This window comes from Psammomys obesus, unplaced genomic scaffold (genome assembly GCF_907164565.1).
Source record: "Psammomys obesus unplaced genomic scaffold, mPsaObe1.curated_primary_1811, whole genome shotgun sequence".
Taxonomy (NCBI): domain Eukaryota; kingdom Metazoa; phylum Chordata; class Mammalia; order Rodentia; family Muridae; genus Psammomys; species Psammomys obesus.
In genome coordinates this window covers 22,279,706-22,305,159 of record NW_026585895.1, presented here as the reverse complement: position 1 = coordinate 22,305,159, position 25,454 = coordinate 22,279,706, and the positions used below count along the sequence as shown (strand labels likewise).

The following is a 25,454-nucleotide window of genomic DNA, read 5'->3' as shown; positions in this document are numbered from 1 at the left end:
CACACACACACACACACACACACACACACACACACACACACACACACACAAAACGGTATTAACAGTGAAAATAAAGTCTAACTTTTAAGACATTGAATTAGGGAATTATTTGAAATTGAGTAGACTAATAAGAATTCCGTTATGCTGGTTACTTACCAAGTTAAAAGTATGAGTCCTTGAAATATTTGCAGTAGAGTGGGGATTACTTATTGAGCAACAGACCCCATACAGTTAAGTGATTTTCTGTACTCACTTGCTATCAAGGTGGAAATCAAGAACTTCCATCCTCTCAGTTTAAAGAACCTGTCATTTTAAATTGCTTGAAGAAAACTATTTGAACCAGTCAGCAAATCAGTTGTTACACTGGGAAGTTGAATAGTTTACACTTAGTGACTGTTGATGACTGTTTACTACATAGCTTTTTCTATATCATAATTTTATAACCTCATGTATTTGCTGTCCCTACAACTAGAAATGTTTCTCACTGGGTATTAACATGTCTCAATATTTTAAAGTTATTTCTTTCAGATGAACTCTCACAAATTGTAGATAATAATTTGTGCTGCTCTTCGCCATATAATTGTGGCATGCTGAATATAAACATTCTCTGTATTTTTCTCATCTATGAATGTATCTGACTTAGAAGAACAGATTAATGTGAACCATATAAACTTTCATGTCTTTGTTTCTGTTTCTCAATTCTAACGAGACCTCTTAAACATTACTTGTGAAGTGGCACGTTGCCTGTAATCTTAACCTCCTGGCAGGCTGAGAGAGGAGAATGACAAGTTCAAAACCAGTGTGGACCACATATGGAGTGCTTTTGCCTGTCTATCTCTCTCTCCCCCTTCTTTCCCCTCTTCCCTTCTTTTTCTCACTCTACCCCTACCTCCACAAAACCACAACAGAGTAATCACTCATGTGTGTGAGCACAGCTTACTAAGCACCATGTTTGTATTTAGCTCAAGTAGAAAATCATATGCCCAAGTCTTTCTTCTGATGTTCTGGTCTCTAATTATACACTTGAGCTCCTGGCATTTGGTAAGGAGTCTGGAGAAAGTGCAGTCATATTCCCGATGGTCGGATAGACCATATCTGATGATAGCTGTGCCATACAGCCTGCATGTGTAGTAGGCTATAGTATCTAGGCTTGTCTAAGTAAGTATACAGTCTAGTGTTTACATGGCGACAAGATCCCCTGTACTTTTGTCAGAATACTCCCATGTGCTAAGGAGAAAATAAGGAAGGAGAGCAAAACTGAAATTCATATAAAATATAAAATATTTCCTTCTTGGAAGATATATTTTCACCAGGTTCTAACATTTAGCAAAGTATTACTTAGAGATTCTTTGGTTCAGCTGGTGTAGTTGTCCTATTTTGTTTATCTTGATCGTTTTAGCTAACCAGATTATAGGGAAAAAAATGCAGAACAAAACTTTTTGACACTGTTGGAACTATAATAAAATATCTTTTGTATCAGCTGTGTAATTGAAATATAAAAATTGTTTATGTGGCATGCTATGAGAATATCCATAATCGACATTTATGACATGAAAAGTAAATTTGGAAATACAAACTGTCATTTGAGAGGTTGGCTGATTGCCTCTTACATAGTTCTGGAAGTGAATGATCATTAATACTAGGAATGAAAATTCTCTACTATTTTCCTTTGAGTAAAGAAAACATGAGTGTCTTGAAAGATCTGTCTAATCCAGCCCCAACTGAGAATAGAGAGTGTCTTATTTATGTGTATGCACTGTTATTGATTGATTTTTCTGCGTTTTGCTCCTGATGCTAACATTAGAGGGACTATAGCTGAGATGCAGAAAAGGTAATATATAAATCACATTTTACCCTGCTCAGGTGGCAACTTTTCTGAATAGAATGTAGGTTCTTACTATTCATCCCAGAAAGCCTTCCGGAGACTGGTGCCTTTCTACTTCAGGGCAAAGAAGAGGTTGATGTTTTTAAGGTGATTTCCTTTCTCTGTTCTGAAATTGCATTAGTTTGAATTGGCCTCTCACCACAAGTGTGAACCCTAACAGAACATTTACCCAGAAGTTCAATAGGCTCAGCAGTTGGGGAAATCCAGTGAGGGGGTGTAGGGTTAGGTGTTAGGGAGAGCTTCCTTACCCCCTAACTCTCCCACATTTGTCTCTCACCCCACAAACAAACAAAGTAGACCTTAAAGAATTATTTATTACTTTAGGGTGGATATGCTAGAATTTTTACCTGAGTAAAAATTCAGTCTGGTTGACCTGGAATATTGGAGATACAAAATTGTTTAACACCTATATCCCCAAATCTTAGAAAGCTCCTAAAGCACGGCTACTTTCTTTTGGTTTTTACTTTCTTCTTCCAGGATTGGCTGAATCCTTTAGCAGCCTAATAGGGACTCCAGAGAAAACAGACTTACATTATTGTGTCAGAAAATAAGAAAAGTTCATTTTAAAAGGTTAGGGGGCAGGGAAGCTAAAGAAAGGTGATGGCAAATCTGAGGGCTTGAGGCCAGCCTGGCTAAATAATAAGACCCTGTCTTCTAGGAAAACAAAATAAAACCGTGAAGGAAAAAAATAAAGAAAGAAAGAAAAGCATAGGCCAGGCATGGTGGCATATGCCAGTAATCTCAGCATTCAGGAGGCAGAGGCAGGCAGATCTCTGAATCTGGGGCCAGCTTGTCTACATGGTAAGTTGTTAAGCAGCAAGAGCTACATAGTGAGATCCTGTCTCAAAACAAAAAAACAAACCAGAGAAAATGAAAGATAGTATTGGTGTGAAGATTACCAATTCAGAAGATCCATCAGCCATCAGTCTCAGAAAAGAATACAAAAATAAGAAAAATGAAAACAAATTCAAGAACTGGCGGATGGATTTCTAGATTGAACTCACTAAATCTCAATTTGTAATGGATATAAGTTTCAGAAAACTGAGAACAAAGAGATAAAAACAATTGAGAAATTTTGATACAGTAATAGGGAGTAGAATGAAAGATTTTTTAAAGGAAATTTAGGAATGAAAGCAACCACACAGAGTATCATAGTTCAGGAGTAAATAGTATTATAATAAAATACAGTAAGTACTGAGTGCTAATCTAACAAAAAAAAAAATAGGAAAAAATAGGGAGAGTAAGTAGGGTGTATTTAAAGACAAAATTCTTATTTTGCGTACTGGGAAGACAATAAAATAAAAATCATTGTGTCAGTATCATATTATTTAGAGGTACAAAATGATAATCAGGCAAAAAGAGTTGTTGCCAACTACTCTTTTTACAGTAGGAAACACATTTACAGTAGGAAATGCAAGGGGAAGCAAAGGACTGTTGTTTGTAGTAGGCCTCGTAGAGCTGTTTGGCTCAGTAGGAAGTATGTAAATGTGTGTTGCTTTGATAAACTAGAGACTACATTAGGCCGAGTAGTGGTAGCGCACACCCTTAATCTGAGCACTGGGGAGGCAGAGGCAGGTGGATCTCTGAGTTTGAGGCCAGCCTGGTCTACAGAACAAGTTCCAGAACAACTAGGAAACCCTATCTTAAAAATGGGAGGTGGGGTGTCAGGGAGCAAAGAACTAAAAATTGTGTTTTCACATCAGAGATCTCCATTTTTCCAGTTCTTCCATTTTCTAGTTGTGTGACCTTAGTTAACTTACATGCCCTTTTGACGTTCAGTTTTTTTTTATTGCCAGAGTGCCAGAATATGTGCTCCTGCAGCAGGAAGCTTGTAAAGCAGGTAGTTCATAAGAAGCTTCTGGCAAATATATATCAAATTCCACCCCAGTCTTGTAGTCTCCCATGAAGAATAGGAAACCATTTATGTTTAGAGGACTGCTTTTTACTTCCTTCATTGTTGGGATGCAAATCAAATGAAGAACCTAAATTGCTCTGGCCAATGGCTGTATATCTTTTAGAACTTTGAAGACATGCTATTGGGATTATGTCCTTAATTATCTATAGACAGTTTGAAATTTTAATTCGATTTGGCATGGTTATGTATTGATAGGAGAAACATTAAATAAAAAGGATCATTGTTGCTTGGTCAAAGAAGGACTGATGTCATACTCAGCCTTCTCCACAAGAATGCCATTATAATGAAAACATTTGTTTATACTATAAAAAGTAAACAGAATTTTCAGTAAATTACCGTTGTTCTGGGACATCAGCCAAAGCATCAAAATACTTATTTTTTAAAAGAAAAACTCTTCTGTAGTCAGGTGGTAATGGTAGTCCCAGCATTCATGAGGCAGAGGCAGGTAGATTTCTGTGAGTTTAAGGCCAGCTTGATGTGCAGAGTTCCAGGACAGCCAGGGCTACACAAAGAAACACTGACTTGAAAAAACAGAGAGAGAGACAGAGACAGACAGCTTCATGCGTGTGCACACGTGCACACACACACACACACACACACACACACACACACAGGAGGAGAGTCAGTCAGAGGCAGTCTACGTTAGCAACTGCTGTTTTTGTTTATATATTCTGTACTCCTAAGGAACAGTTCATAAAGCAGTCCATGTATGGATCATGTTTTATAGTATTGTTGCAGCTATGACCTGACCCATGACAGTGATTTAAAATGTGTCACATTTTCCCCTTACACAGAATTATCATATAAGACTTGTATACAATTTGCTGATATGTGTTGCTTGATGGTTCGAATGTATTTACTAGAAGTAGCTTATAACAACATCTGAAACGTTTTAAAGTGGGCAGATGAATGAGGTCCATGAAAAGGTCCATATAGAGATATCTAAACTTACAAATTCTCTTAGAGATAATATGTTTTATGCAAATTGTAAAATAATCTTGTCTTTAATCAGTTTTATATCATTTAACTTTTTTTTCAGTGATACATGGAATCGATATAGAAGATCAAATTTGTAGTCAACTGTTGCTTCCCTACAGTAGAATGGCACAAAAATAATGCTAAACTTATTAGATCTGAACCTTCATATTTTAGAGAAACTGGTGTGGCCCTTAAAGAAAGGGTGAAAGGTTGGGTAATTGTGGCCCAGATGGAGATGTGAAAAAAATGCCAGACTACCCAAGTAGTCTGGGATTTGGGGCAGATGGGGCTCATCAGGAATATTCAGCAGTTGTAATGAGAGTATGCTGCTACACAGTATAAAAACATTGAATCTATATTTAAATGTACATTGTACGTTTAAAGTCACACCCTAAACATCTTGGGAATGACTGGAAATAGAGATCTGGAGAGCTCTGAAACCTTATTTACTTTCTCATTGGAGTTCTCACAATTACTTCTAATAGAACAAGTTGTGACTTGCAACCATTTGCCTAACAGCCTCTAGGTGTCCTCAGGGAAATTAAACACGGAGGTATGAAGGGCTATGCCAGTGGTTAAGAGTATGCAGGTTACAGCTTTCTAATTACGAGGCCTTTGCTTCTTTCTACTTATCAGCGTAATATTCTCAAGGCTAAATGCTGTTCAGCAGTTTTAAACTTGTGATTTAAAGAAAAAAAAAATAGGCCTTTTGTGAAAAGCTCTTTCCTGAAATTTCAGTCTCTATAGGAGAGCCTTCTCCCTTCATAGTCTTCCTTCCATTTGTTCTGCTGCAGTGACTTATGCTGGATGGGAAGCTAATCTGACCCCAAAGCTTTTAGCACTAGTTTAGGAACGGAGTTTATTTAGTTTATTAATGTTGTACAGCCTGTGGCATATCTTAAATTGTTCTCTTATGCTTGGGATTACTGAAAAATAATTTTTCAAAGTTTTCTTGTTACAAGCTTAAGATGATACAAACTACTACTTTTGTAAAAACATTACTAGTCATTATTGTCATAAATTTGATAGACTAGAAAAGAGATTTTTTTTTTTTTAAGACATGTATTCAAGAACAAAGGAGATGGCTCTTTGAGTAAGAGTGTTTGCTGAGCAAGCACATGAGTGCTCTAGGTCCCAGCACCCAAGTTAGAAGGCCCAGCCTGGCCCAGCGTGGTTTCCTTTAGGAAGATTACGAGTGCTTCCTAAGTGAAATAGTGAATAGCGAGTTCAGTGTCAAGGGACTAAGGTAGAGAGCAATCGAGCAGAACATCCAACATCTTCCTCCAGCCTTCACATGGCCACATGTAAATGCACATGCATGCACATGAAAAAATAAAACAATTCATGGAGTCAAGCACCCTGCCAGAGATTTATTTTTCATGCTGTTTAACTATGTGTAAAGATTAGCAGACTTGCATTACTATTTTGTTAATAATCTCTTTTTAGAAAATCATGGAATTATGTTACAATGCAAAGTTTTATGCATTTCCTAGTTTGCCTTCTAGCATTTATAGATAAATGTGTTAGCGTACTTTTTAACTATTTCATTTACATTTCTTAGGTCTCCTTTTCCCTTCTCCATCCCAATACCTTCCAACACCTCAATACCGAGTAGGTGAGAAAGGTTAAGTGTGGACAGGGACAGAGTTCTCTTTAGCTACTTCTTGCTGGTTAAAGTCTTCAGGTTCCTTATGGAAAGTCCAATCTTCATTTCAGGCTATCTCTCTGACTTCTCTTCACACTGCATCTACAGTAACCAGGAGCAGCAGGGGGAGCCCCCGTAACACTCTCTGGGCTCTGGCCTTTATTCCCTTTCATAGTCCTTTAAACTACCTGTAACTGGCTAAGGGCCCCTCTCACAACCTGCACCAGGCAAATAGTTTGCTGCTGTGGACAATCTGAATCAGTCCCATATCCCACACCTGGGATTAAAACAAAAACATGTTTATATCCACAACATAAGTTTGTTTATTTGTGGAAGAGGAAAAAAAGTATAAGGGTTGGTGGGGATACAAAGTGATATAATAATAAATCCTGATTCTCCTATTTTTTTTTCAAAAATGATTTTTTCCACATTTTCTTGGTGAGACTATTTGAATATGACTGTTCAAAGATATACCACTGTCAGAATATTCGAAATGGTCACCAGGAAATTCAACAGTGGGAAAAACATATTTAACCTTTAATTCTAATAAATTAGCAATTTATTGTCTCTTTCTTCCTCATTAATTATCTTTTCTAACATGCTTGCTCAAATTTTAATTGAGTATATTCTCAATCTCCCTACCTACCCCCACCAAATGATCTTCTTCCCCTGTGTCTTTTACTACTATTCTTTTAATATTCTGAAAAATTACTGGTGGGCCATCTGCAACAGAACATCTTATGTACTGTGTTGAGTATATGGAGGTCCTAGCACGCCTTTCCTGACTAGTTTAGAATACTAGTGCCCAAGTTCTGCCTGATAATTCATCTGTTAATGAGTATCAAGTTGGCCATCAAAAATTCTGTTATTTTCACCTTTGAAATGTCTCTTGACTCCACTCATCTTTTATTTTCTCTGGTCTTACTCCAAGCATTCACTTTCATGTAGAATATAGCAGTAGTTGTAGAATATAGCAATAGCTTCGAAAGAGTAACCCCCAACATTGTTTCTGTGCTAGCCTGTACTGCATGCTGGCTCCAGGTTTACCTTTTCCTTTTCTTAAAAAATAAAAATAAAAAATAAAAAATATATATATATTGTTTTCATAAATGATAACTTTTCTTTAGTCTAAAAACTCAGTACTTCAGGGAATCATAAGAAAGAAGGGGAGTTAGTATGATGAGGAAAGGATAGGAGTTCCACAAGGACCAAACATATCTGGGCACAGGATCTTTTCTGAGACTGACATGCAACCAAGGACCATGTATGAATGTAACCTAAAACCTCTGCTCAGATGTAGCCTGTGGTAACTCAGTAACCAATTGGTTTCCCATAGTGAGGGGAACAAGGACTATTTCTAACAGGAACTCAATGACTGGCTCTTTGGCCTCCCCACCCCCCAAGGGAGGAGCAGTCCTGTTAGGCCACAGAGGAGAGCTTTGCAGCCAGTCCTGAAGATACCTGATAAAACAGGATCAGATGAATGGGGAGGAGGTCCCCCCCATCAGTGGACTTGGCAAGGGGCACTGTGGAGATGAGGGAGGGAGGGAGGGAGGGACTGGGAGGGAATGAGGGATCGGGACACGGCTGGGATACAGAGTTAATAAAATGTAACTGATAAGAAAAAAATAAAATAATAAATAAATAAATAAATAAACACACACACACACAAAAAAAAAACAAACAAACAAAAACTCAGTACTTTCTATGAGCTTTGGTGGTAATTCTAAATCAGAGTGCAGGGGTGTTTCTATACTTTATAAAATCAATTTTTTTAGCTATGTTAACGTGAATGGCAGAACATAATAATGTAGTTCATGTAGTCTGGGAGGCACATAGATGCTGCTGAAGGTACTTCAGAAATGTCCCTGATGGCTGTGGCCTCTATTGTGCTTCATATGACAAAATGTCAGTTTTTGTGTTTATTCTGTTTATTTGCTTGCTTGCTTGTGTTTTTGGAGACAGGGTATTACTGTTTAGTTCAGGCAGGTCTGGAACTTACTGTAGAGCTCAGGTTGGGTTCAAACTTGTTGACAGAACCTCCTGTCTCATCCTCTTAAGCCAGAATTATAGATGTGTACCACTATACCAGACCTAAATGATAAACTTTATAATAGCTGTATTAGTTCCTTTTTTTGTCAGTATAATCAAAATGCTTAACAAGAAGCAACTTAAGAGGGCAATGGTTTATTTTGGCTTATAGTTTAAGACAGATACAGCTATATAGTAAGGGCTGGTGACAGAAGTGTGAGCTACCTGGACAGACTAATCCAGTGAAGACATACAGAGGACAAAAAGTAGGGTTAGACTGTCAAACTTCAAGGCCCACACTCACCAAGGTTCTATCTTGTGAGGGTTCCACTTCCTTCCAAGCACTGGTTGCTAAGGACCAAGCATTGAAACATGAGCCTTTGGGGAACATTCCACGTTTTTTTTTTTTTTTTTTTTTTTTTTTTTTTTTTTTTTTTTTTTTTTTAATAGCATAAATGTGTATTTTATTTTCTAATAAATTTTTATTTTTTATATTAATTGCAGTTTATTTATTTTGTATCCCAGCTGTAGCCCCCTCCCTCATTCTGTCCCAATCCTACCCTCCCTCATCTCCTCCCTGCCCTCTCTAAACGAATATTTCCACTTTTAAACAACAATGGCCTTGTTCTTGGGTGCGCATTGGATATACTTGATGCATTGATTAGGCTGCACATGGCCAATTGCCTTTGTTTGTCCTCTTGGAACCAAGGACATGAGAAATTAAGCCTACCTTATAAAAATGTGCCTGTGCCCAGTTTGAAAACCCTCATTAAACTGTTAGTTGAGTAGTTAAAGCCTAAGTTTCCTAGTAACATTTAGAGCTTACTATAGTCTCCCCTTACCTGACTGTTTGAAGTGTCTGCAGTAAATGCACTCTGCAGTCCCAGAAGGTATCACTCTAAGCATGGGCTTTATGAATAAGGTACCCTGGGGTTTTTGCAGTGTAACACAATCTCCCTCTCTTATGCCTTCCGAACTAGACTTTCATTATTAGAATATTCCAGTCACCAAATATGGCCTCTTAGTGCCTTTGCTGTTTCAGAGTGAATGCTTTCTTTATTCTGTACTTCTGAAGTCCTTCTCATCTTTCAGGACCCATTTTTGTCATGTTGTCTATGAAGTTTTCACATTTTTCTGATTATTTTTTTCTTTTATTTGAACCTTTATCTTGCTTAGTTCTTTAGCAGTTCATGCTTTGTTTCTAACACAAAAATGCATAAAGCTCGTAAACCATTGGATTATGCCAAATAAAACTTATTTTCCTGGAGAGTGATTTTTTTTTTTTTTCAAAGAGCACACCAAAATGTAATTGACATGTACCTTTGCCTTTTCCTTTTCCTCTGGTCACTGTCACTAATCTAACACACATTTCCCTTCTTGATTGAACTAAATATCATTTAATTTATTTGTATCAACCAAAACTTAATTCCTCAGCATATATTCTTATTTTTTATATGCTCCCAGGTGGAGTTAAATTAGCAGCTCCTCTTCATGGAGTTCATGTGATCTCATTCAAGGATGTAAAATGTTGAACATGTCATATGATTTACTTGCATATGATGAAGGTATTTTTAATACAGCCTTTAGATGTTTAAAAATAGTATGTCTTTTGATGGAATAGAGGTATATACATTTTTGTACTGATGAGTAAGAAACTTGGGTCACCAAAAAATTTAGTGGCCAGTAGCAGAACAAAATGTTGAACTAGACAGAGTTCCAGTTCAAGGCTCTAGTGTCCCGGATTTTTAAATAGAGGTGTGGTTTACACTGACAAATTGCTATATATATGTACAGCGTTTTAAGATAAGATAGCTTCTAACATCTAACCTCTGCACTACTGTGCTTTTCTTTAACTCTTATTGATTTTAACTCTTACTGAGTTTTTGTAAACAGTCCTGAGTATTTCTTTTCCAAACACAGCAAATGTAGAAATGATGAAGAACTGAGGGTGGGAGGGGCTCCAAGAACATATCCTTACATGCTTTTTTTAAATATTTAAATAAAATACTCAAAATAGCACTTTATCTTAATGCTAATTGCTTTGTTTCTTTAGTATATCTGTGGGAAAGAAATATCATAGCCATATTAGGTATCCTAACAGGATTCATTTCTTTCAGCTATCAGAGGTATCAATGGGAATTAAATTCCTAAGTGGAACAGTGAAGAATTACTATTCCTTCTGTTCTTCACATAATTACCACTTTGATCTTTGTAATTAAAACCTGGAAATTGTTGTTAAGCCTAATAAGTTACTTGGAAATGTATTTAGTATCTTAAAATGATAGGTTTGGTTGCTAGTAGTGAAGCATTGTTTGTGTGTCTGTGTTTAAAACAGTATTGTGGGACTACAGTAGAGCATGTGCTTACTGTGTACAAGTCCCTGGATTCAACCTCCCATATCACCACAAATGAAATACTGACATATAGGCAACTGATTTTAAGAGCATATCCTGATTTTAAGAACATAAGGCAAGGTATCTAAGGCTATTCCACAGGAAAAGAATAACCCTTTGAATAAATACTGTCAGGACAGCTAGATAGCCTCACACTGAAAAGTGAATCTGGACTCTCATATCATTTATAAAATTAACTTATTTTTATCAAAGGCCAAATGTAAACACTGAAATTATAAAACACTTCTAAGGAAACATGGGTGAAAATGTGTGCGTTGTTGGATTGGCTGTAGTTCTTTAGATAAGGCACCAAAAGAAACTACAAGCAACAAAAGAACTATTATTCTATTGAAATTCATTCAGGTTAAAAATGTCATGTGCCAAAGAGGAAAGGAGCTTTACAAAAAAGAAAGGAGCTTTTTGCATCAGTGATAGTTTCACTTGAGATCATGCCTCTCATAAGCAGTCTTTGTTCTTCTCTAGAAGTGAAGAGGAAACACAAGCAAAAACCCCAATTGCAGAGGAGAGCCCCAGTGTTCCTGCCTGGTGTGCTTGAAAAACCCAGGATGCTATGAAAGCACCAGGGCCATAAGCCTTACATAGTGATCATTTTGTTTGTTGGCTGTTCCACTGTTCTTTGTTAGCTTATCAAGGAAAATAAGGTTTGTAGAAGATAGGCAAAGGATTTGAATGGAAATTATTTCTAAAGATAAATGGCCAGAAAGCACATAAAAGAATGTTATCCTTAAACATAAGGAAGAAGAAAGCCAAAAATCACAATTTGATACTGCTTCACATCCAAGCTAATGTCCATCCATTTTTAAAAAAATATATCTGTAAGTAAAATATAGTTATATCATAGCCCCTTACCTTCCCTCCAATCATTCCCATGTCTTCCTTTCCCGTGCTCTTCTCCTCATTTTCTCTTAAACTGATGGCCTCTTTTTCTTTGGTTATTAGTTTCTCTCTGTGTATGTGTATGCATGTGCACATACACAAATACACAACTTCTCAAGGCCATTTTTTTTTTAATATTGGATAACTGTGATGTAGCTGTTTTCTCTTAGGTTAATCTTGGAAGGAAGCTTGTTAAGACATAGGATATAAAAGAAAAGGAAAGCAGCAGATTCGTTAGGAGAGATTATTTATAGGAAGAGATGAAACAACGGGATTTCGAAGTGGAGGTCAAACACTCCATCCTATAAGGAAACTCATTTATGACAGGAAGTTAACCACTCAAAGTAGCTTCAGGAAGTCCTTGAAACTGACCAGATTCTCTAGTCCCTCTCTTTTCAAGAGGTTATAAATGGTAGACTGCTTATAGCCACTTTCAGACTAGCCAAGCTTAAAAAATTTTTAATTACAAAAAATAAAAAAAGAAGAATCGATGGAGCAGCTGAGCTGCCTGGAAAGGCTCACCATCAGGAATGGACACTTTCCAACCTGTTGATCTGTGTTTGGGTCTGCAGTATGCTCTAGGTTTCTAGCTTCTGTGTCTTGTCACCTGTGCTGAAGTAGCTTCTGCTGTCAGTTGAGTCATTGAAGTCATCTGTTCCTTTTAAGTGACTCCTCACCCATACTCCCTAAAGAACCACAATGAAACACATTGGTATGCTGAGCTGAACTTTTGTGGTATCCATAATTTGGTCTGTCATAGACCCCCCTATTTGGGGTGAGTAGATGTATATATTGAATCTCCCCAGGAAATGTCTGTCACATGACAGTAGTCAATTAGGGGGCTCATTCTTGAGAAACGGTAATTCTCCCTCTTTCAGCAGTCATTGTTGCTTCTAGGTCTTTGCTTAGGGATTATACAGTACCTCTGGGAGATTTTTCCCTATTGTCTATTGATGCTGTCATTGTTCAGAGACTAGTTCATAGACAGCCATTTTGAGGAGGCACAGTCTCATGAAAGACCAGCTGACTTCTGGATTATTTGACACTTAGAATCTCTTCCCAATCTTTCAAGATGTTCTTGAGACTTAAGTGTAGGAGTTGTATTGTAGATATATCTACCTAGGATCTTCAACCACCTGTTGGTCTCTGCAGTATATCCACTGTGGTTTTCTGTGATGGTTTGTTAAAGAGAAGCTTCTTTCATGGGGGGGGGGTAATCTTCACTTATCTGTGGGGATAGGGATAATATTTAGAATATATTAGAATAAATATAATATATAGATAATATATTTAGAATTATGCTTGTCTAGAAAAATGGTGGTAGAAGGGTCTCTTCTAAGATCCCTGACTTCACTAACCTAGAGAAGGTGGTGAGGTTTCTAGTACCAGGAAGGATTAGTCTCCTGTTGAATGGACCTTAAGTCCAGTTAGACCACTGTTAATTAATTCCAACATATGAGTACCGTTATTGTCATGCTGGTTATTATTATGGTTCATAGATGTCATAACAACTATTTTTTTAATGGACTATAAGAAATGTTGGTGAGGATGTAGAAAAACTGGAAACTTTGTGCATTGCTAGTGGAAATGTAAAACTGCACAGCCATTATGGAAGCAATTTGTCAGTTTCCCAAAAGTTAAACATAGAATTGTCATTTGACCCAGAAATTACCCTCCACAGAAGTCTGGAGAAATGACTCAGTAGTTAATAGACTGACTGTGCTACCAGTGAACCTGGCTTCTATTCCCAGCACCCATGTGCTGGCTTATAAAACGTCTGTAATTCCAGTTCCAAGGCATTTGATACCCTCTTCTGGACACTGGGTATGTATGTGGTATACAGATAAACATATAGGCAAAATTCCTGTATTCATAAAATAATAAATTAAAAAATTTTAAATATGTACACAGACATTCCCATAGTAGCTTGATTCATAATAGCCTAAAAGTAGAAACAATCTTGACTATCCAGTAACTGAGGAGCAGATAAACAAAATGCATATCCTTTCAGTGAACATACATTTCATATAAAAAACAAATTATTGTTATGTGCTACAAAATGGATAAGCCTCCGAAATAGTATCTTCTGAAAGAAGCCACACATTTAAGGCCTTGTGTTATATGATTCCATTTATTTATTTATTTTTATGATAGTTCTGGGTTAAAATGGGGGTCCTGAATATGTTAGATTAGCATTCTACTACCAGCCTATATCCCCAGCCAGCTTTTGTTATTTCATTTATATAAAATGTTATAAAAAGGCAAATCCATTCAAACAGACCAATTACTTGCTAGGAAATAAATGACATTAGGGGAATTGATGTTAGCTTTTAATAGGTTCATTGTTTCTGTCAGGAAAAAAAAAAACATTCACAAAATTGTACCACATAGTAAATATATTTAAAATGCCCATGTATATGCTTGAAAATGTTAGATTTTATTTTATGTGAATTATATTTAAATATAATTTTTAAATACTCAATTTCTAGAATCTACATTGTAGAAAAGGATAACATACTCCTGCAAGTTATCCTCTGACATTCTACATATGTGTTCATTCATACACACATGTATGAACACATGCACACAGACACACATATAATACGTATTTTAAATTTTTAATTGAGATTATAAAGATTTCCTAGAAAGAAACAATTTGTTATCCTGGAAAGCCAATAGAGAGTTGTGTCTCTTCTGTGGCAGTTTAGAAAATCCTAAAAAAAAAAAAAAAAAAAAAAAAAAAAAATGCCTGGGTTGTGTTTTTTCATAACTGCACAGGAAGAGTCAGAATCATTAAGGAGCTCTCTGCTCAGTGCCAAGGAATGTATTAGAGATGTTAGGTAAACTGAGATGATAAACCAAATTACCTCCTCTGAGAAAATCATGTGCAGTTGAGAAGCAGCAGGGAAGTTAGGAAACTAAGAGGGAGTGGAGTTGAGACTGAAGGGATGTAGTTTTCTTTTTTAATGTACACTCCAACAACAGCTCTCCCTAGATTTTGTTCTAAAATAAGAGCATTTTCACACATTTTAATTGCTTGGTGATAACAACAGTGTGAATTCCATCCACAAACATTTATTATCTATTTAGTTTTGCTCTAATTCAGTGTAGCAAAAATTCACCTTATAAGTAGGAATAACTGTCTGTTTAGTAAAAAGACATCCCTTCCCATATTACTAATCATAATGAATATTTCTAAAGTATTAATAAATAAATGATTTTTTAAAAAATACTTCTCCATTGTTAGATGATATTTACAGGTTCTGATTTTCAAAACAGCATTTCTATTAGCTGGACCATGATTTAGGAACTGGAATATTAGCAAAGAATATTTTACTTAACATTGTAAATTTCCTATTTCATGTCATGATTTCAGGTTTTTATGTTTTTGTAAACCCTGATAGCACCTGGTGCTGTGTTTATAGGGCTCTTTCAAGGAAGTATTTTTAAAATGTGTGTAACTTTAATAACTATGTAAGCTGTTCTGATATTTTCCAGAGCTGGCATTCATACCATCCTTTATAGTGATGCTACAGATCAAAGAGGAATGGATAAAAACATTGGTGAACAACTCAATAGAGCATATGAAGCCTTCCGACAGGCATGCATGGATAGAGATTCGGCAATAAGAGAGCTACAGCAAAAGGTGTGTGGGTTTGGATTTGAAAATTGGTTATTCTGGTAAATTGAGGTTGATAACTGAGAACGTTAGATTGCTGAAAACTAGTGAGAGAACTGTAATTCTTAAAACACAAGAGTGTAATAATGAATGAACATTGAGGTTTTTATTTGTTACCTTTAAAAAACATTCTGTGTCCTATAGGAAAAGTTGGTTTGATGGGCTCATCTTAAAGTGATTATGATTAAGTAAGATAGACATTGTTTCTCCATATATAGTTTTAAATATCACTATTTACTTTTATATAAGAAAGAGATAGAAATGTAAAAGTCATTTTATGACTAACTGAAAGAAGTTTATCACTGTTTCTCAGCTTTGCATTGTTTCTTTGTTTTTTGATTTTTGTTTGTTTTTCCATATTGTTTTTTGGATAACAGGAAGATTCAAGTCTTGATGTGACTTGGAACTAAATTTGTTGCTATCCTTTTCCATTCTTTATGCAGGAATCTGTGGTCAGTCTTCATGCGTACTTTCCCTCCAGCTTCACAAATTCTGTCACATGTGTGCAAAGCATAAGGAATTCCACTTAAGAATCACAGTTTTTTGAGTTTTGCTGTTATTTTTGAATTCAGAGCTAGCCTCATAGATACTGTGTCAACCAGAAGTACACATCAGGGACCGTAGATCTACCTAAGTGTTGTTACACTGTCTAAATCAGCTGACACAGCAGTACAGTCTTACCACAAAGGAATATTTTTAAAGGCCATTTTCCCAAGTAATATCAAAGGACCAATTTTACAAGTAGGTGTTTATGAAAATAACAGTCAAAGATCTACTAGGAGGAATGTTAGCTTATTCTTCCACTGACAGTTGGAGGTAGGGGATTTTAGTTTGCTTTGGATAAACAGCTTCTTGAGGAGCTGGAGAGATGGCTCAGTGGTTTAAAGTGCTTTGAGGGGCCAGATTTGATTCCCCAGAATCCATGTAAATGTTGGGTGGGCATATTGATCTGCCTGTAATTTCCAACCCTTGAAAGGCAGTGATGGGGAAGTCTCAGTGGCAGGCTCTAGGCTTCAATTGAGAGACCCTGCCTCACTGAATAAGGTGGAAAGTGATTGAGCAAACTCTCAGCATCAACCTTAGGCTTCTACATGAACACGCTTGCACATGTGCCCACAAACATGAACATATACTCACACATACCACACATACAGGTAGATATAAAGAAAAATGTTATTCCATGACATTTGAAGTAAAAAAGAGAAAAACGCTAGCCATGAAGTCTTTGTTCACTACAGTCTCTTCCTTTACAGGTGATACAGCCACTATGAATCATTTCTGTATATACCTCCCTGAATTCTACAGAAGCTTCTTTATTCTTTGTGCATCTTCTCTTGGTTTACAAAAGAATATATTCTGTTGTTGAGTGAACTAAAGACTCTAAATCTTCTTATTTTGGTAAGGGCATGATATGACAGGGCCTTCAAGAATTATTTAAATGAACAAAAAAGAAATTCTTCCTACTTTACAATTAGATTCATTAAGAGACTTGGCAGTTCTCTTTATGGTCTAAGGTAGCTTGGAACTAGGGAAAGAGTGTCTAGATTATTTTAGATTAAGACAGAAACCAGAATTTTGCCTGTGTCCTTCCAGTTTAATCCCTTCTCTGCCATGGAAGAAGCCTTTTCTCATACTAGCATGAATCTCAAAGAAGGAAATGGGAATTTAAGTTAGTGTTTGTCAAGTACTCAAGAATGGATAAAGAAAAATCTCTTAAACTTAAAATCTCTTTTAAACTTAAAGGATAGCCTGATTGATTTCTGTGATACATTTATTGGGAATCTGTGTTAACTGAACCTTTGATAAAGTTTTGAGAGTACTAAGATAAGTAAAACATTGTTTATGCTCTTGGGAACTTTTAAAAGTTCAAATAGGTAACAAATAAAGTGGTTATTTCATATATAATATAAAAAATAGAAAAGAGGCTTAATGGCTTTTATCTGGCTATTATCAGGTATTACAGAAAATATCAAGAAGGTAGTATGTGGCCCAAAGAAGAGGCATCTAATTCATTCTTTGTGGATCAGGTCACCACAATGTGAATGTGTGTGTCTGCATCTGTGAGCCTATGTAAAACAAGAAATAAGGGACTGTTTGGTACCTTACATGTCCTATAAAGCAGTCTTATGAATCCATAAAGAGGAGGTATAGCAGGAGAAGAAGCAGCAGAGATAACAGCCTCATTGTGAGGTATGACTAAGTAGTATTTATTGTATCTATTCAGTCAAAAGTTACTGAAGAATTGTATGTTTTAGAAAAGTCTTGGCACTGACAAAGAGCTCAACAAACATACTAGAGACACATTACATATATTCTAAATGCAACTAATATAAAAATATAGCAGTCATCCACTCATGCTTTATAAATTCTAATATCTACATTAATTTAAAAACTATATCAATAATTTTTATAATATATTAAACCTTTATTAACATATATTAGATAGTAAGTATATGTATTTTTGTACCTTGGTCTAGAAAAAGAAAAAAAAATAAATAGTAATCATAAGAATTCAAAACAAGGGCCTGAATTAGTAGCTATGGGTGAATTAAAGGAAATTTCTAAAATTTCTTTAGGAGATAAAATGGAAAGCAGGTAGCACCTGAATGTTGGTCACTTACGAAGTTGGTGGCAGTACACTCTTGAATGACTAGTTCAGTGCTAATGACTGAAATCAAGAGTGATGAAGGTCTGGCTGTGGTGCTACATGCCTTTGATCTCAGCACTGGGAGGCAGAAGCAGGTCCATCTCTATGAGTTCAAGACCAGCTTGGTCTACAAATCGAGTCCAAGACAGCCAAGGCTACACAGAAAAACCCTATCTCAAAGGAAAAAAACAAAACAAAACAAAAAAGTGATGAAGAAGGTAGAGTTTGGGTATTGGGAAATAAGATACGTAGTTCAGTTCTGATTTTTAGGTTTAGACCTGTAGAACATATGGAGGAACGATCTGATGGGTAGGTATAAGATCAGTTCTGTAGGCCTACAAGGAGTTTTGTGTTGGAGATTGTGGTAGTTTAAATAAGAATGGGCCGCACAAACTCAATTGTTTGACTACTTAGTCACCTGGGAGTGACACTATTTCAAAAGATTAGATGATTAAAAGGTGTGACCTTGTTAGATTTGAGATTTCAGTACAGAGACACATATACCCTAGTCACACATAGGTACTTTTTCCTTTGCCACATTTCTAACAGTCTTCCAACTACATATGTCTTCTGAATATTTTCCAAAGCATATTCTTTCCTTGAAACCTTTATGATTGCTGTTCCTAAAGTAGTTTCCCTTTATATAGTGCCATGGTTTTCTTCCTTACTGCTTTCAGGTCTCTCCTCAGATGCCACCTTCTCAAGGGATTTCTTGAATTTTAAGAGTAGGCTCTACTACTCTTCAAGCTCTACTTGCTTATTTTTTTCAGGAAGCATTTATTACTTTCACATTATATGAAGAGTGTATGTCTGAGTTTTTTGTTCTTGTTATTTTTAAGTTTTTGTCTACTAACAAAGTGAAGTCTTCATGAGCTATAAGAGAATGAGGCTTCGTTTTATTCAATACTGAATCTAACATACAGGGCATCAGATATTTAAAGTACCAGAAAGAAGGTAAGAGGAAGGCAACCAGTCCGTTTGCTTTTGGAAATTCAGAGCTTAGGTTAGAAAGCAACCGGGAATAGAAAGCAAATGTTCTCTCAGGACTGGAGCAAAAAAAACCAACCAACCAACCAAACAAACAAACAAAAAAACCCACACACAAGAGAGGATAAATGTGGATGTTGGAGGCAGTTGTAGAAGAAAGAGGGGTTATTATATAAGAGTGAGATATGATGTCAGGTACTAGATAAAGTGATGTGAGGATAAAATACTGAAGTAGTGTTAGATAAGAAATAAAAAAAATGTTAGATTCAAATTATTTTGAGTTTTTAGTAATAACAGTTTATATATTTGTTGGTCATTTTTTTAGCAGCTGAGTAGAAATCAGTAGATAAGGTACAGAGTTAAGTGGTACTTTACACATTAAGATGCTAAATTAAAGAATTGAGGGTAAAAAAAGTATAAGTACAAACAGAAGTAATAGAAATTATGTGCCCTGAGACATGAGCTGAAACTAGAAAGAAGCTTCTAAGAACAAAAAGCTAATTAATGGCTGAGGTCTTGTGAGGGGAAAGAAAAAATTTAGAAGTGGAATATAAGAGTGAAAAGACTGTAATACTAGTTTAGCATACATTGATGATTAGGAACACCTGTCTTCTCAAGCCATAAAAGCTAAAATGAGTTGAGGAAGTAGAATACTTCCTGGATTGATGGTCTTACTAGTAGGATTTAGAGAAGCTGTGTGAAAGAACCAAAGTTGTTGGATATGAAAGAATGATCAAAATATCAGATAACAGTTTTGAAGAGAGACAGTGATATAATTAAGTGCTTTGTGTTTCATATGAGTGGATGGTCCAGAACTGACAGTGGTAGGCTAGTGGGTACTTTTGTCTTTTTGTTCTCTCATGTTTTACTTCATTGTCCAATCCTTATGAATTCATGCACTATCACACAGGTTCATTTTGTGGTGGCTTTTCTTCCCGGCCCTAAGATCCCAGAATAATGACTCATGAGACTTAAAATATATTTACAAATACCTAGGCCTTATAGCTTGGCTCTTCTCTGACTAGCTCATAACGTAAAATAACACATTTATTGTAATCTACATTCAGCCACATGGCTGCTTACCTGTCCATGCATCTGTTACCATTCCATGCATCTGTCTTCCTCAAATCTTATTGGGTGAATCTCCTGCCTGGCTCTATCCCAGAATCCTTTCTGCCTGGTAGGCGTCCTACCTTCTATTCTGCCCTTTCCTATAGGCCATAGGTTTTGGGTTGTTTTTGTTTTTGTTTTTTAATAGACAGGTGATGCTTCCATACAGTCACAAGAGATTCCTTCTGCAAGTTCATTTGAGGTATTTGTATTCTTGGAAAACAATAAAATCGTCCTCATTTTGAAGTGATATGTTAGCCGCTAATATTGAAGTTTGTTAGCCATTACCTAATCTGTAGTATAATGAAACAGCCATTCTGACATTGGGTTTCGTACTAAGACCTTGCTTATTTTCATTTTAAACTTAAGTTTCCTGTAATATTTTTTTGAGAAATATGTATGTGCTGTAGATAGCAGAGTTCAGTTTCATCAAACAAGATGTAGAGTCTATATTGTGAGTTTTCAGCAGAGTGGACAAAGGAACCCTCTTGCAAGAAGCTCGAAGGGATGCACAGTGTCCATAGTGCTGAGATTTTATTGGAGGCAATTGTATTGAAAGATACTATACAATCATTAAACCATGCTTATAAGGAAATACAATGTTTTGTTTAAAAGATCACCAAGGAGAACAAAGACAAGGAAGGATGGCTAGAAAAATAGATGGGAACAGAACAAGCCTTACCTCTTAAGATTCCTTACATTCCCAGATCCTTGAGGTGAAAACTTCTGTTGTACAAACTGTTTCCCTCTGACTTGGTGTGCAAAGGGTCAGCTTCTCAGATGCAAAATGTGTTTCTCAAACAAGGCTATTGCTGACATTTCTTGGGTGGTCATTTGTTCTATAAGTTACCAAGTCCAACTCACTAATTTTTCTGTTATATTTGTACTTTGGGATATAATATTGAATTTTTTAGGTAAAACAAGCTCATTTAGAAACTATAATAATAAAATGACACTTTTTTTTTTCCTTCAGTAATGTGATAAGAGCAAAGCTTTGAAGTCAAACCTGGTGTTTTAAAAATTATATACTACTTCCCAGACTATTTTTCCATTTTTTTCTTTTGGTTTTTCAAGACTGGGTTTCTTTGTGTAGCCTTAGCTGTCCTGGACTCACTTTGTAGACCAGGCTGGCCTTAAACTCACAGAGATCCACCTGCCTCTGCCTCCCTGAATGCTGGGATTACAGATGTGCACCACTTGCACCCAGCAAGATTTTCAGTATTGGTTGTTTAAAGATTTAAAATGTGTTCTCAAAAATGCAAAATACTATATTCCTGGTGATAGTGGTAAAGAAGGTTTTTGTTTTATTTGTTTAGTTATCTTGAGTTTAAGTTCTAGCAGACAGCTAAGGAGGATTCTCAGCAAGCAGTTGAAACTGGTTCTTTGAAGTAAAGTTACACTTAGAAATGCAAATTGGGGGCTCATCTGCATTGGAGATGAATTTTGATGTGATAAAAGGTGGATCTTTAAGTAATGATTACAGAGCAAAGAAAAAAATAGAACCAATGATGGCAGAAAAGTGAATGAACCCAACTGCTCTTTCTAAAGTTGTACTTGAAAGAATTGATCTGTTGAGGAACATTCACAGATGAGAGGCTAGGATGTTTCGGGACCACATTCCCACCTGAAAGCTGACCCATATAATGAATGACCCAACCAGTGATCTATAGTAACCAAGTTTAGACCTACAAAGTGGCAGGGAGTTTTGTGTCATTTTTCTTCTCTTTGTGCCACCACCATCCTAAAATAGCATGTTATGTTTGGAGGAAAGAGCCTAACTTTTGGTTCTCTCCCTAGTAAAGAAGGAATATAGTAGAACTTAATTTTAGTGACATGGTCACACCTAATAGTAAGGAAGGCTACTGAGTAAGTATATTCTCTAGCATAATGATTGCACAGCTAGCTAAACCACTGTTTCAAAACGGAAGAATGAGAGGAGATACAGGAAATAATTAGCGTTCCTTGCACATCTTTTGGCTATGATGAGGTTACCTGGAGAGTTTTAAGTACTACAGCATTCCATAAAGTGAAATTAAATATTCAGTCCTTTTATTACTCATACAAAGTTGCCTGCCACTGATTTCTGCAGTTCTGTGAGAAACCAAATATATTTAAGGTTTAAGTAAATTCTCTTGACCATTTTTCCAATAGAAGAATCAGTAATAAAACAAAACATTTGAATTTTGTAAATTTATAAATCATAAATATTGGGCTATAGAAAATGTCCTACAGTGGACCTCTACTCTTTATCCCAAGAGTCTTTTCATTATATAATCAGAAGATATTAATCTCTTTGTTGAAAAGAAATGTGTGAAATAAAATTTATCTCTTTTTTCTCAGTGTTGATTAAAGAAAAAGTCACAGGCTTGCATAGAAAAGAAACATTCTTCTTCATTCAAGAATTCTTCAGGTGCTACTCCATACATTGTTTTTTTTCTTTATACTGTTAAGAAAGGTAACTGATACAAGTCATCCAATTTGCAAAGCAAGGAATTTTGCTGAGTAGCCAGTGAAGCTAAATTAAAGGCTACAAATAAGACTAAATTTGGCTATATTCCTCTTCTTTTTTTGAAATAGATACTCTGCAATGCTTTCTGACCATTAATATACTGCAATAGTAATGTTTTGTACCGGCTAGTACTAGCTCATCTGAATCACAAAAGCACTTTATTATGGGCACTACTTTTTACAGAATACCTGTGTGGGCTGGAGAAACACTTGTTAGGATAGTTTTTCTATCATACACAAGGCCTTGGATGGGTTCAGTCCCTAGCACTTCATAAACAGGGTGTGATGGTACATGCCTGTGATCCCAGAACTCGGGAGGTAGAGAACAGAAGATGAGTCCTAGGTTAGCCTTGGGTACATAGTAGGTTTGAAGCAACCCAGTCTAGAGACCCTGTTTTAAAGTATAAAAAGTACTTTCATGTGTGCTAGAGAGAAAGCTCAGCAGTTAAGAGCATTTACTGAAGGTGACCTAGGTTCAGTTTCTAGAACCCACATAGCAGCTTACAACTTTCTGTGACTCCAGTTTCAGTATTTGACATCTTTTCTTTCCTCTTCAAGTTCCAGGCACACGTGTGGGGCAAATACATGCAGGCAAAACACTCATACACATAAAATAAAAATTCAAATATGTTTTAAAGTATTTTTTGTTAAATGCTAAGTATATCTGCAATAAAAGCGCTGAAAGCTTTATAACCAAAAACAAAGTTCTTTCACTTAAGGTGTAAATACCTCATTATTTAATACTCTGGTTCTTTTTTTCTTTTATTCTTCAACATATTCTTTGTGAAGAGTAGATAAAACATTTCATTCTATTTGTTTCTGTTGAAGCTAGTGGTATTAAAATAAATTGTTGGTGATTTCTACATTAAGTCTTATTTCTCCTATAGACATTGTCAGTTCTAAGCCATAAAATAATTATTTGTCCTTTATAATTAAAGATATCTGCACATTTTCATCTCATATTTTCATCTGAGAAATGTCTTGTCAGAACTTTTAGACACTGCAAGCTGGGCGCAGTGGTGCACATCTGTAATCCCAGCACTCAGGGAGGCAGAGTCAGGCAGATCTCCGAGTTTGAGGCCAGTGTGGACAGCCAGTCAAGGACAGCCAAGGCTATACAAAGAAACCCTGTCTCTAAAACAAACAAACAAACCTTTTAGATATTTCTAAGTGTCTTGCAAGGTCCCCATGTCCATTTTGAGGGTAGCTCTTATATACTGCAACCTCCATGAGGAATAAAGACAGTGCCCTCACGTTTCAACATGAATTTTTCAGGGACACATTTAAAACGTGCCATTCTACCCCTGTTTTTCACAGCTTCAAATCCATACCCCTATGACTTGATGTATTTTAATAACATCTTTGAAAATCTTTTTTTAATCCAACATAATATTTTTATTGATTATTTGGAAATTTCATATAATGTACCCCATCACATTCACTTCCCAGTCCTCCCAAGTCCACCCCCTTACCTTAGTACCATCTCCCCAGAAATAAGAAGAAAGAAAAATAATACCAAGCCCATTTTGTCCTGCCCATATATTCACTGGAGTATAGTCAAACTCCCATTGGCCAGCCCCTTAAAGAAAACTGAGTCCTTCCCCACCCCGACCAAAAACCATAAACTGTGAAGAGCTATACTTCAGCATCCCTATCACAATTTCTAAGAGTTCTCTTCACTAGCTTTCTCTCTAAATTTTATTTGGGGCTGAGGTGGGTGGAGGGGGCAAGTGTATGTGGAGAAGGAGAGTTGTCACAAACCTTCTATGTCTCTCATTTTCAACTGAGTCTGCAGCCATTGATACCACTGCAAAAGAAGCTTCCTTGCTCTTTACAGTCAGCAGCAGCACAGATCATGGACTTCTACATGGTCTCCATGGACATCAACACAGCCCTTGGCTAGAGCATGGACTACAGACCTATCATGGCCCTCGTATGGATGGCCTAGGGCAGCAACGCAGGCTATGGCACCAACATGATCCCTGGCAGCAGCACAGGCCACAGACATGAACATGGCTTCAGATGGCAGCAAAAGACCAAGGACATCCAATATAACCTTTGCTGGTAACATGGACCACACTCATCAACAAAGCCATCCTTATTCAGTAATGCCATGTTTTTGTCCACTGTGGCTATCTATGTTCCTATATTGTTCCCATACATTCATCACTGGGTCTGTAGTTTTGCTTTTCTCCCCTGCATGAGGGACATCTGCTCTGCCTTGTTTCCTTCCAATTTTGTGTTCCACTTTTTAAAAGCATCTTCCTATAGGACCTGTTTTTTTTTTTTTTTTTTTTTTTTTTTTTTCAGTTCAAGGGATACTGCAGGTTCTGCAGATTCCTCCTGTACCTCCTGTCTCTCCTCAGAGTCTGCATGGCTCTCCCAAGCTCCTTAGCGATGCTTGGCAGCCCATCAGCAGATGCCAGGGGTCACTATCTTCTTTGATCACAGCCATGCTTCAGGTTTTCATCTTCAGTGTTGATGACGTGCTCCTGATCACTGGCTTTTCCCTGTGCTCCAGCAGCTAGTAGATGGAGTAGAGGATAGAATGGACCCACTGAAAGAACTGGGTCTCAGTCGAACTGGTAGTTCGTGATGTAGGTGCAGCACCCACGCCCAGAGCAGCACACTCCCCAGCTTTAAAAACCTTAAGTACAAAGTCTTGCTTAAATATCTCAATCAGGCATAGATGAGACTCAAGGTAAAGTTCATCCTGTAACACATTCCCTACCAGTCGTGAGCCTACAAAAAAAAAAAAAAAAAAAAAAAAAAAAAAAAA

General features: G+C 36.5%; 1 protein-coding gene across 7 annotated transcripts in view; it reads left to right on the top strand.

Moving 5' to 3' along the window:
• The window catches only part of Tank (TRAF family member associated NFKB activator), a 78,470-nt gene that overhangs the window by 18,434 nt on the left and 34,582 nt on the right, over nucleotides 1-25,454 (top strand). For 5 of the 7 annotated variants that reach the window (XM_055600624.1, XM_055600627.1, XM_055600628.1 and 2 more), the window contains exon 2: nucleotides 15,243-15,390. The exons of 1 other annotated variant lie outside the window; for it this stretch is intronic. In XM_055600624.1, coding sequence (XP_055456599.1) covers nucleotides 15,292-15,390 — 99 coding nt within the window. In that variant the 5' untranslated portion in view covers nucleotides 15,243-15,291. Of the gene's footprint in view, nucleotides 1-15,242; nucleotides 15,391-24,512; nucleotides 24,781-25,454 lie in introns of those variants that run through there. One more of the 7 variants, XM_055600626.1, reaches the window with a different exon arrangement.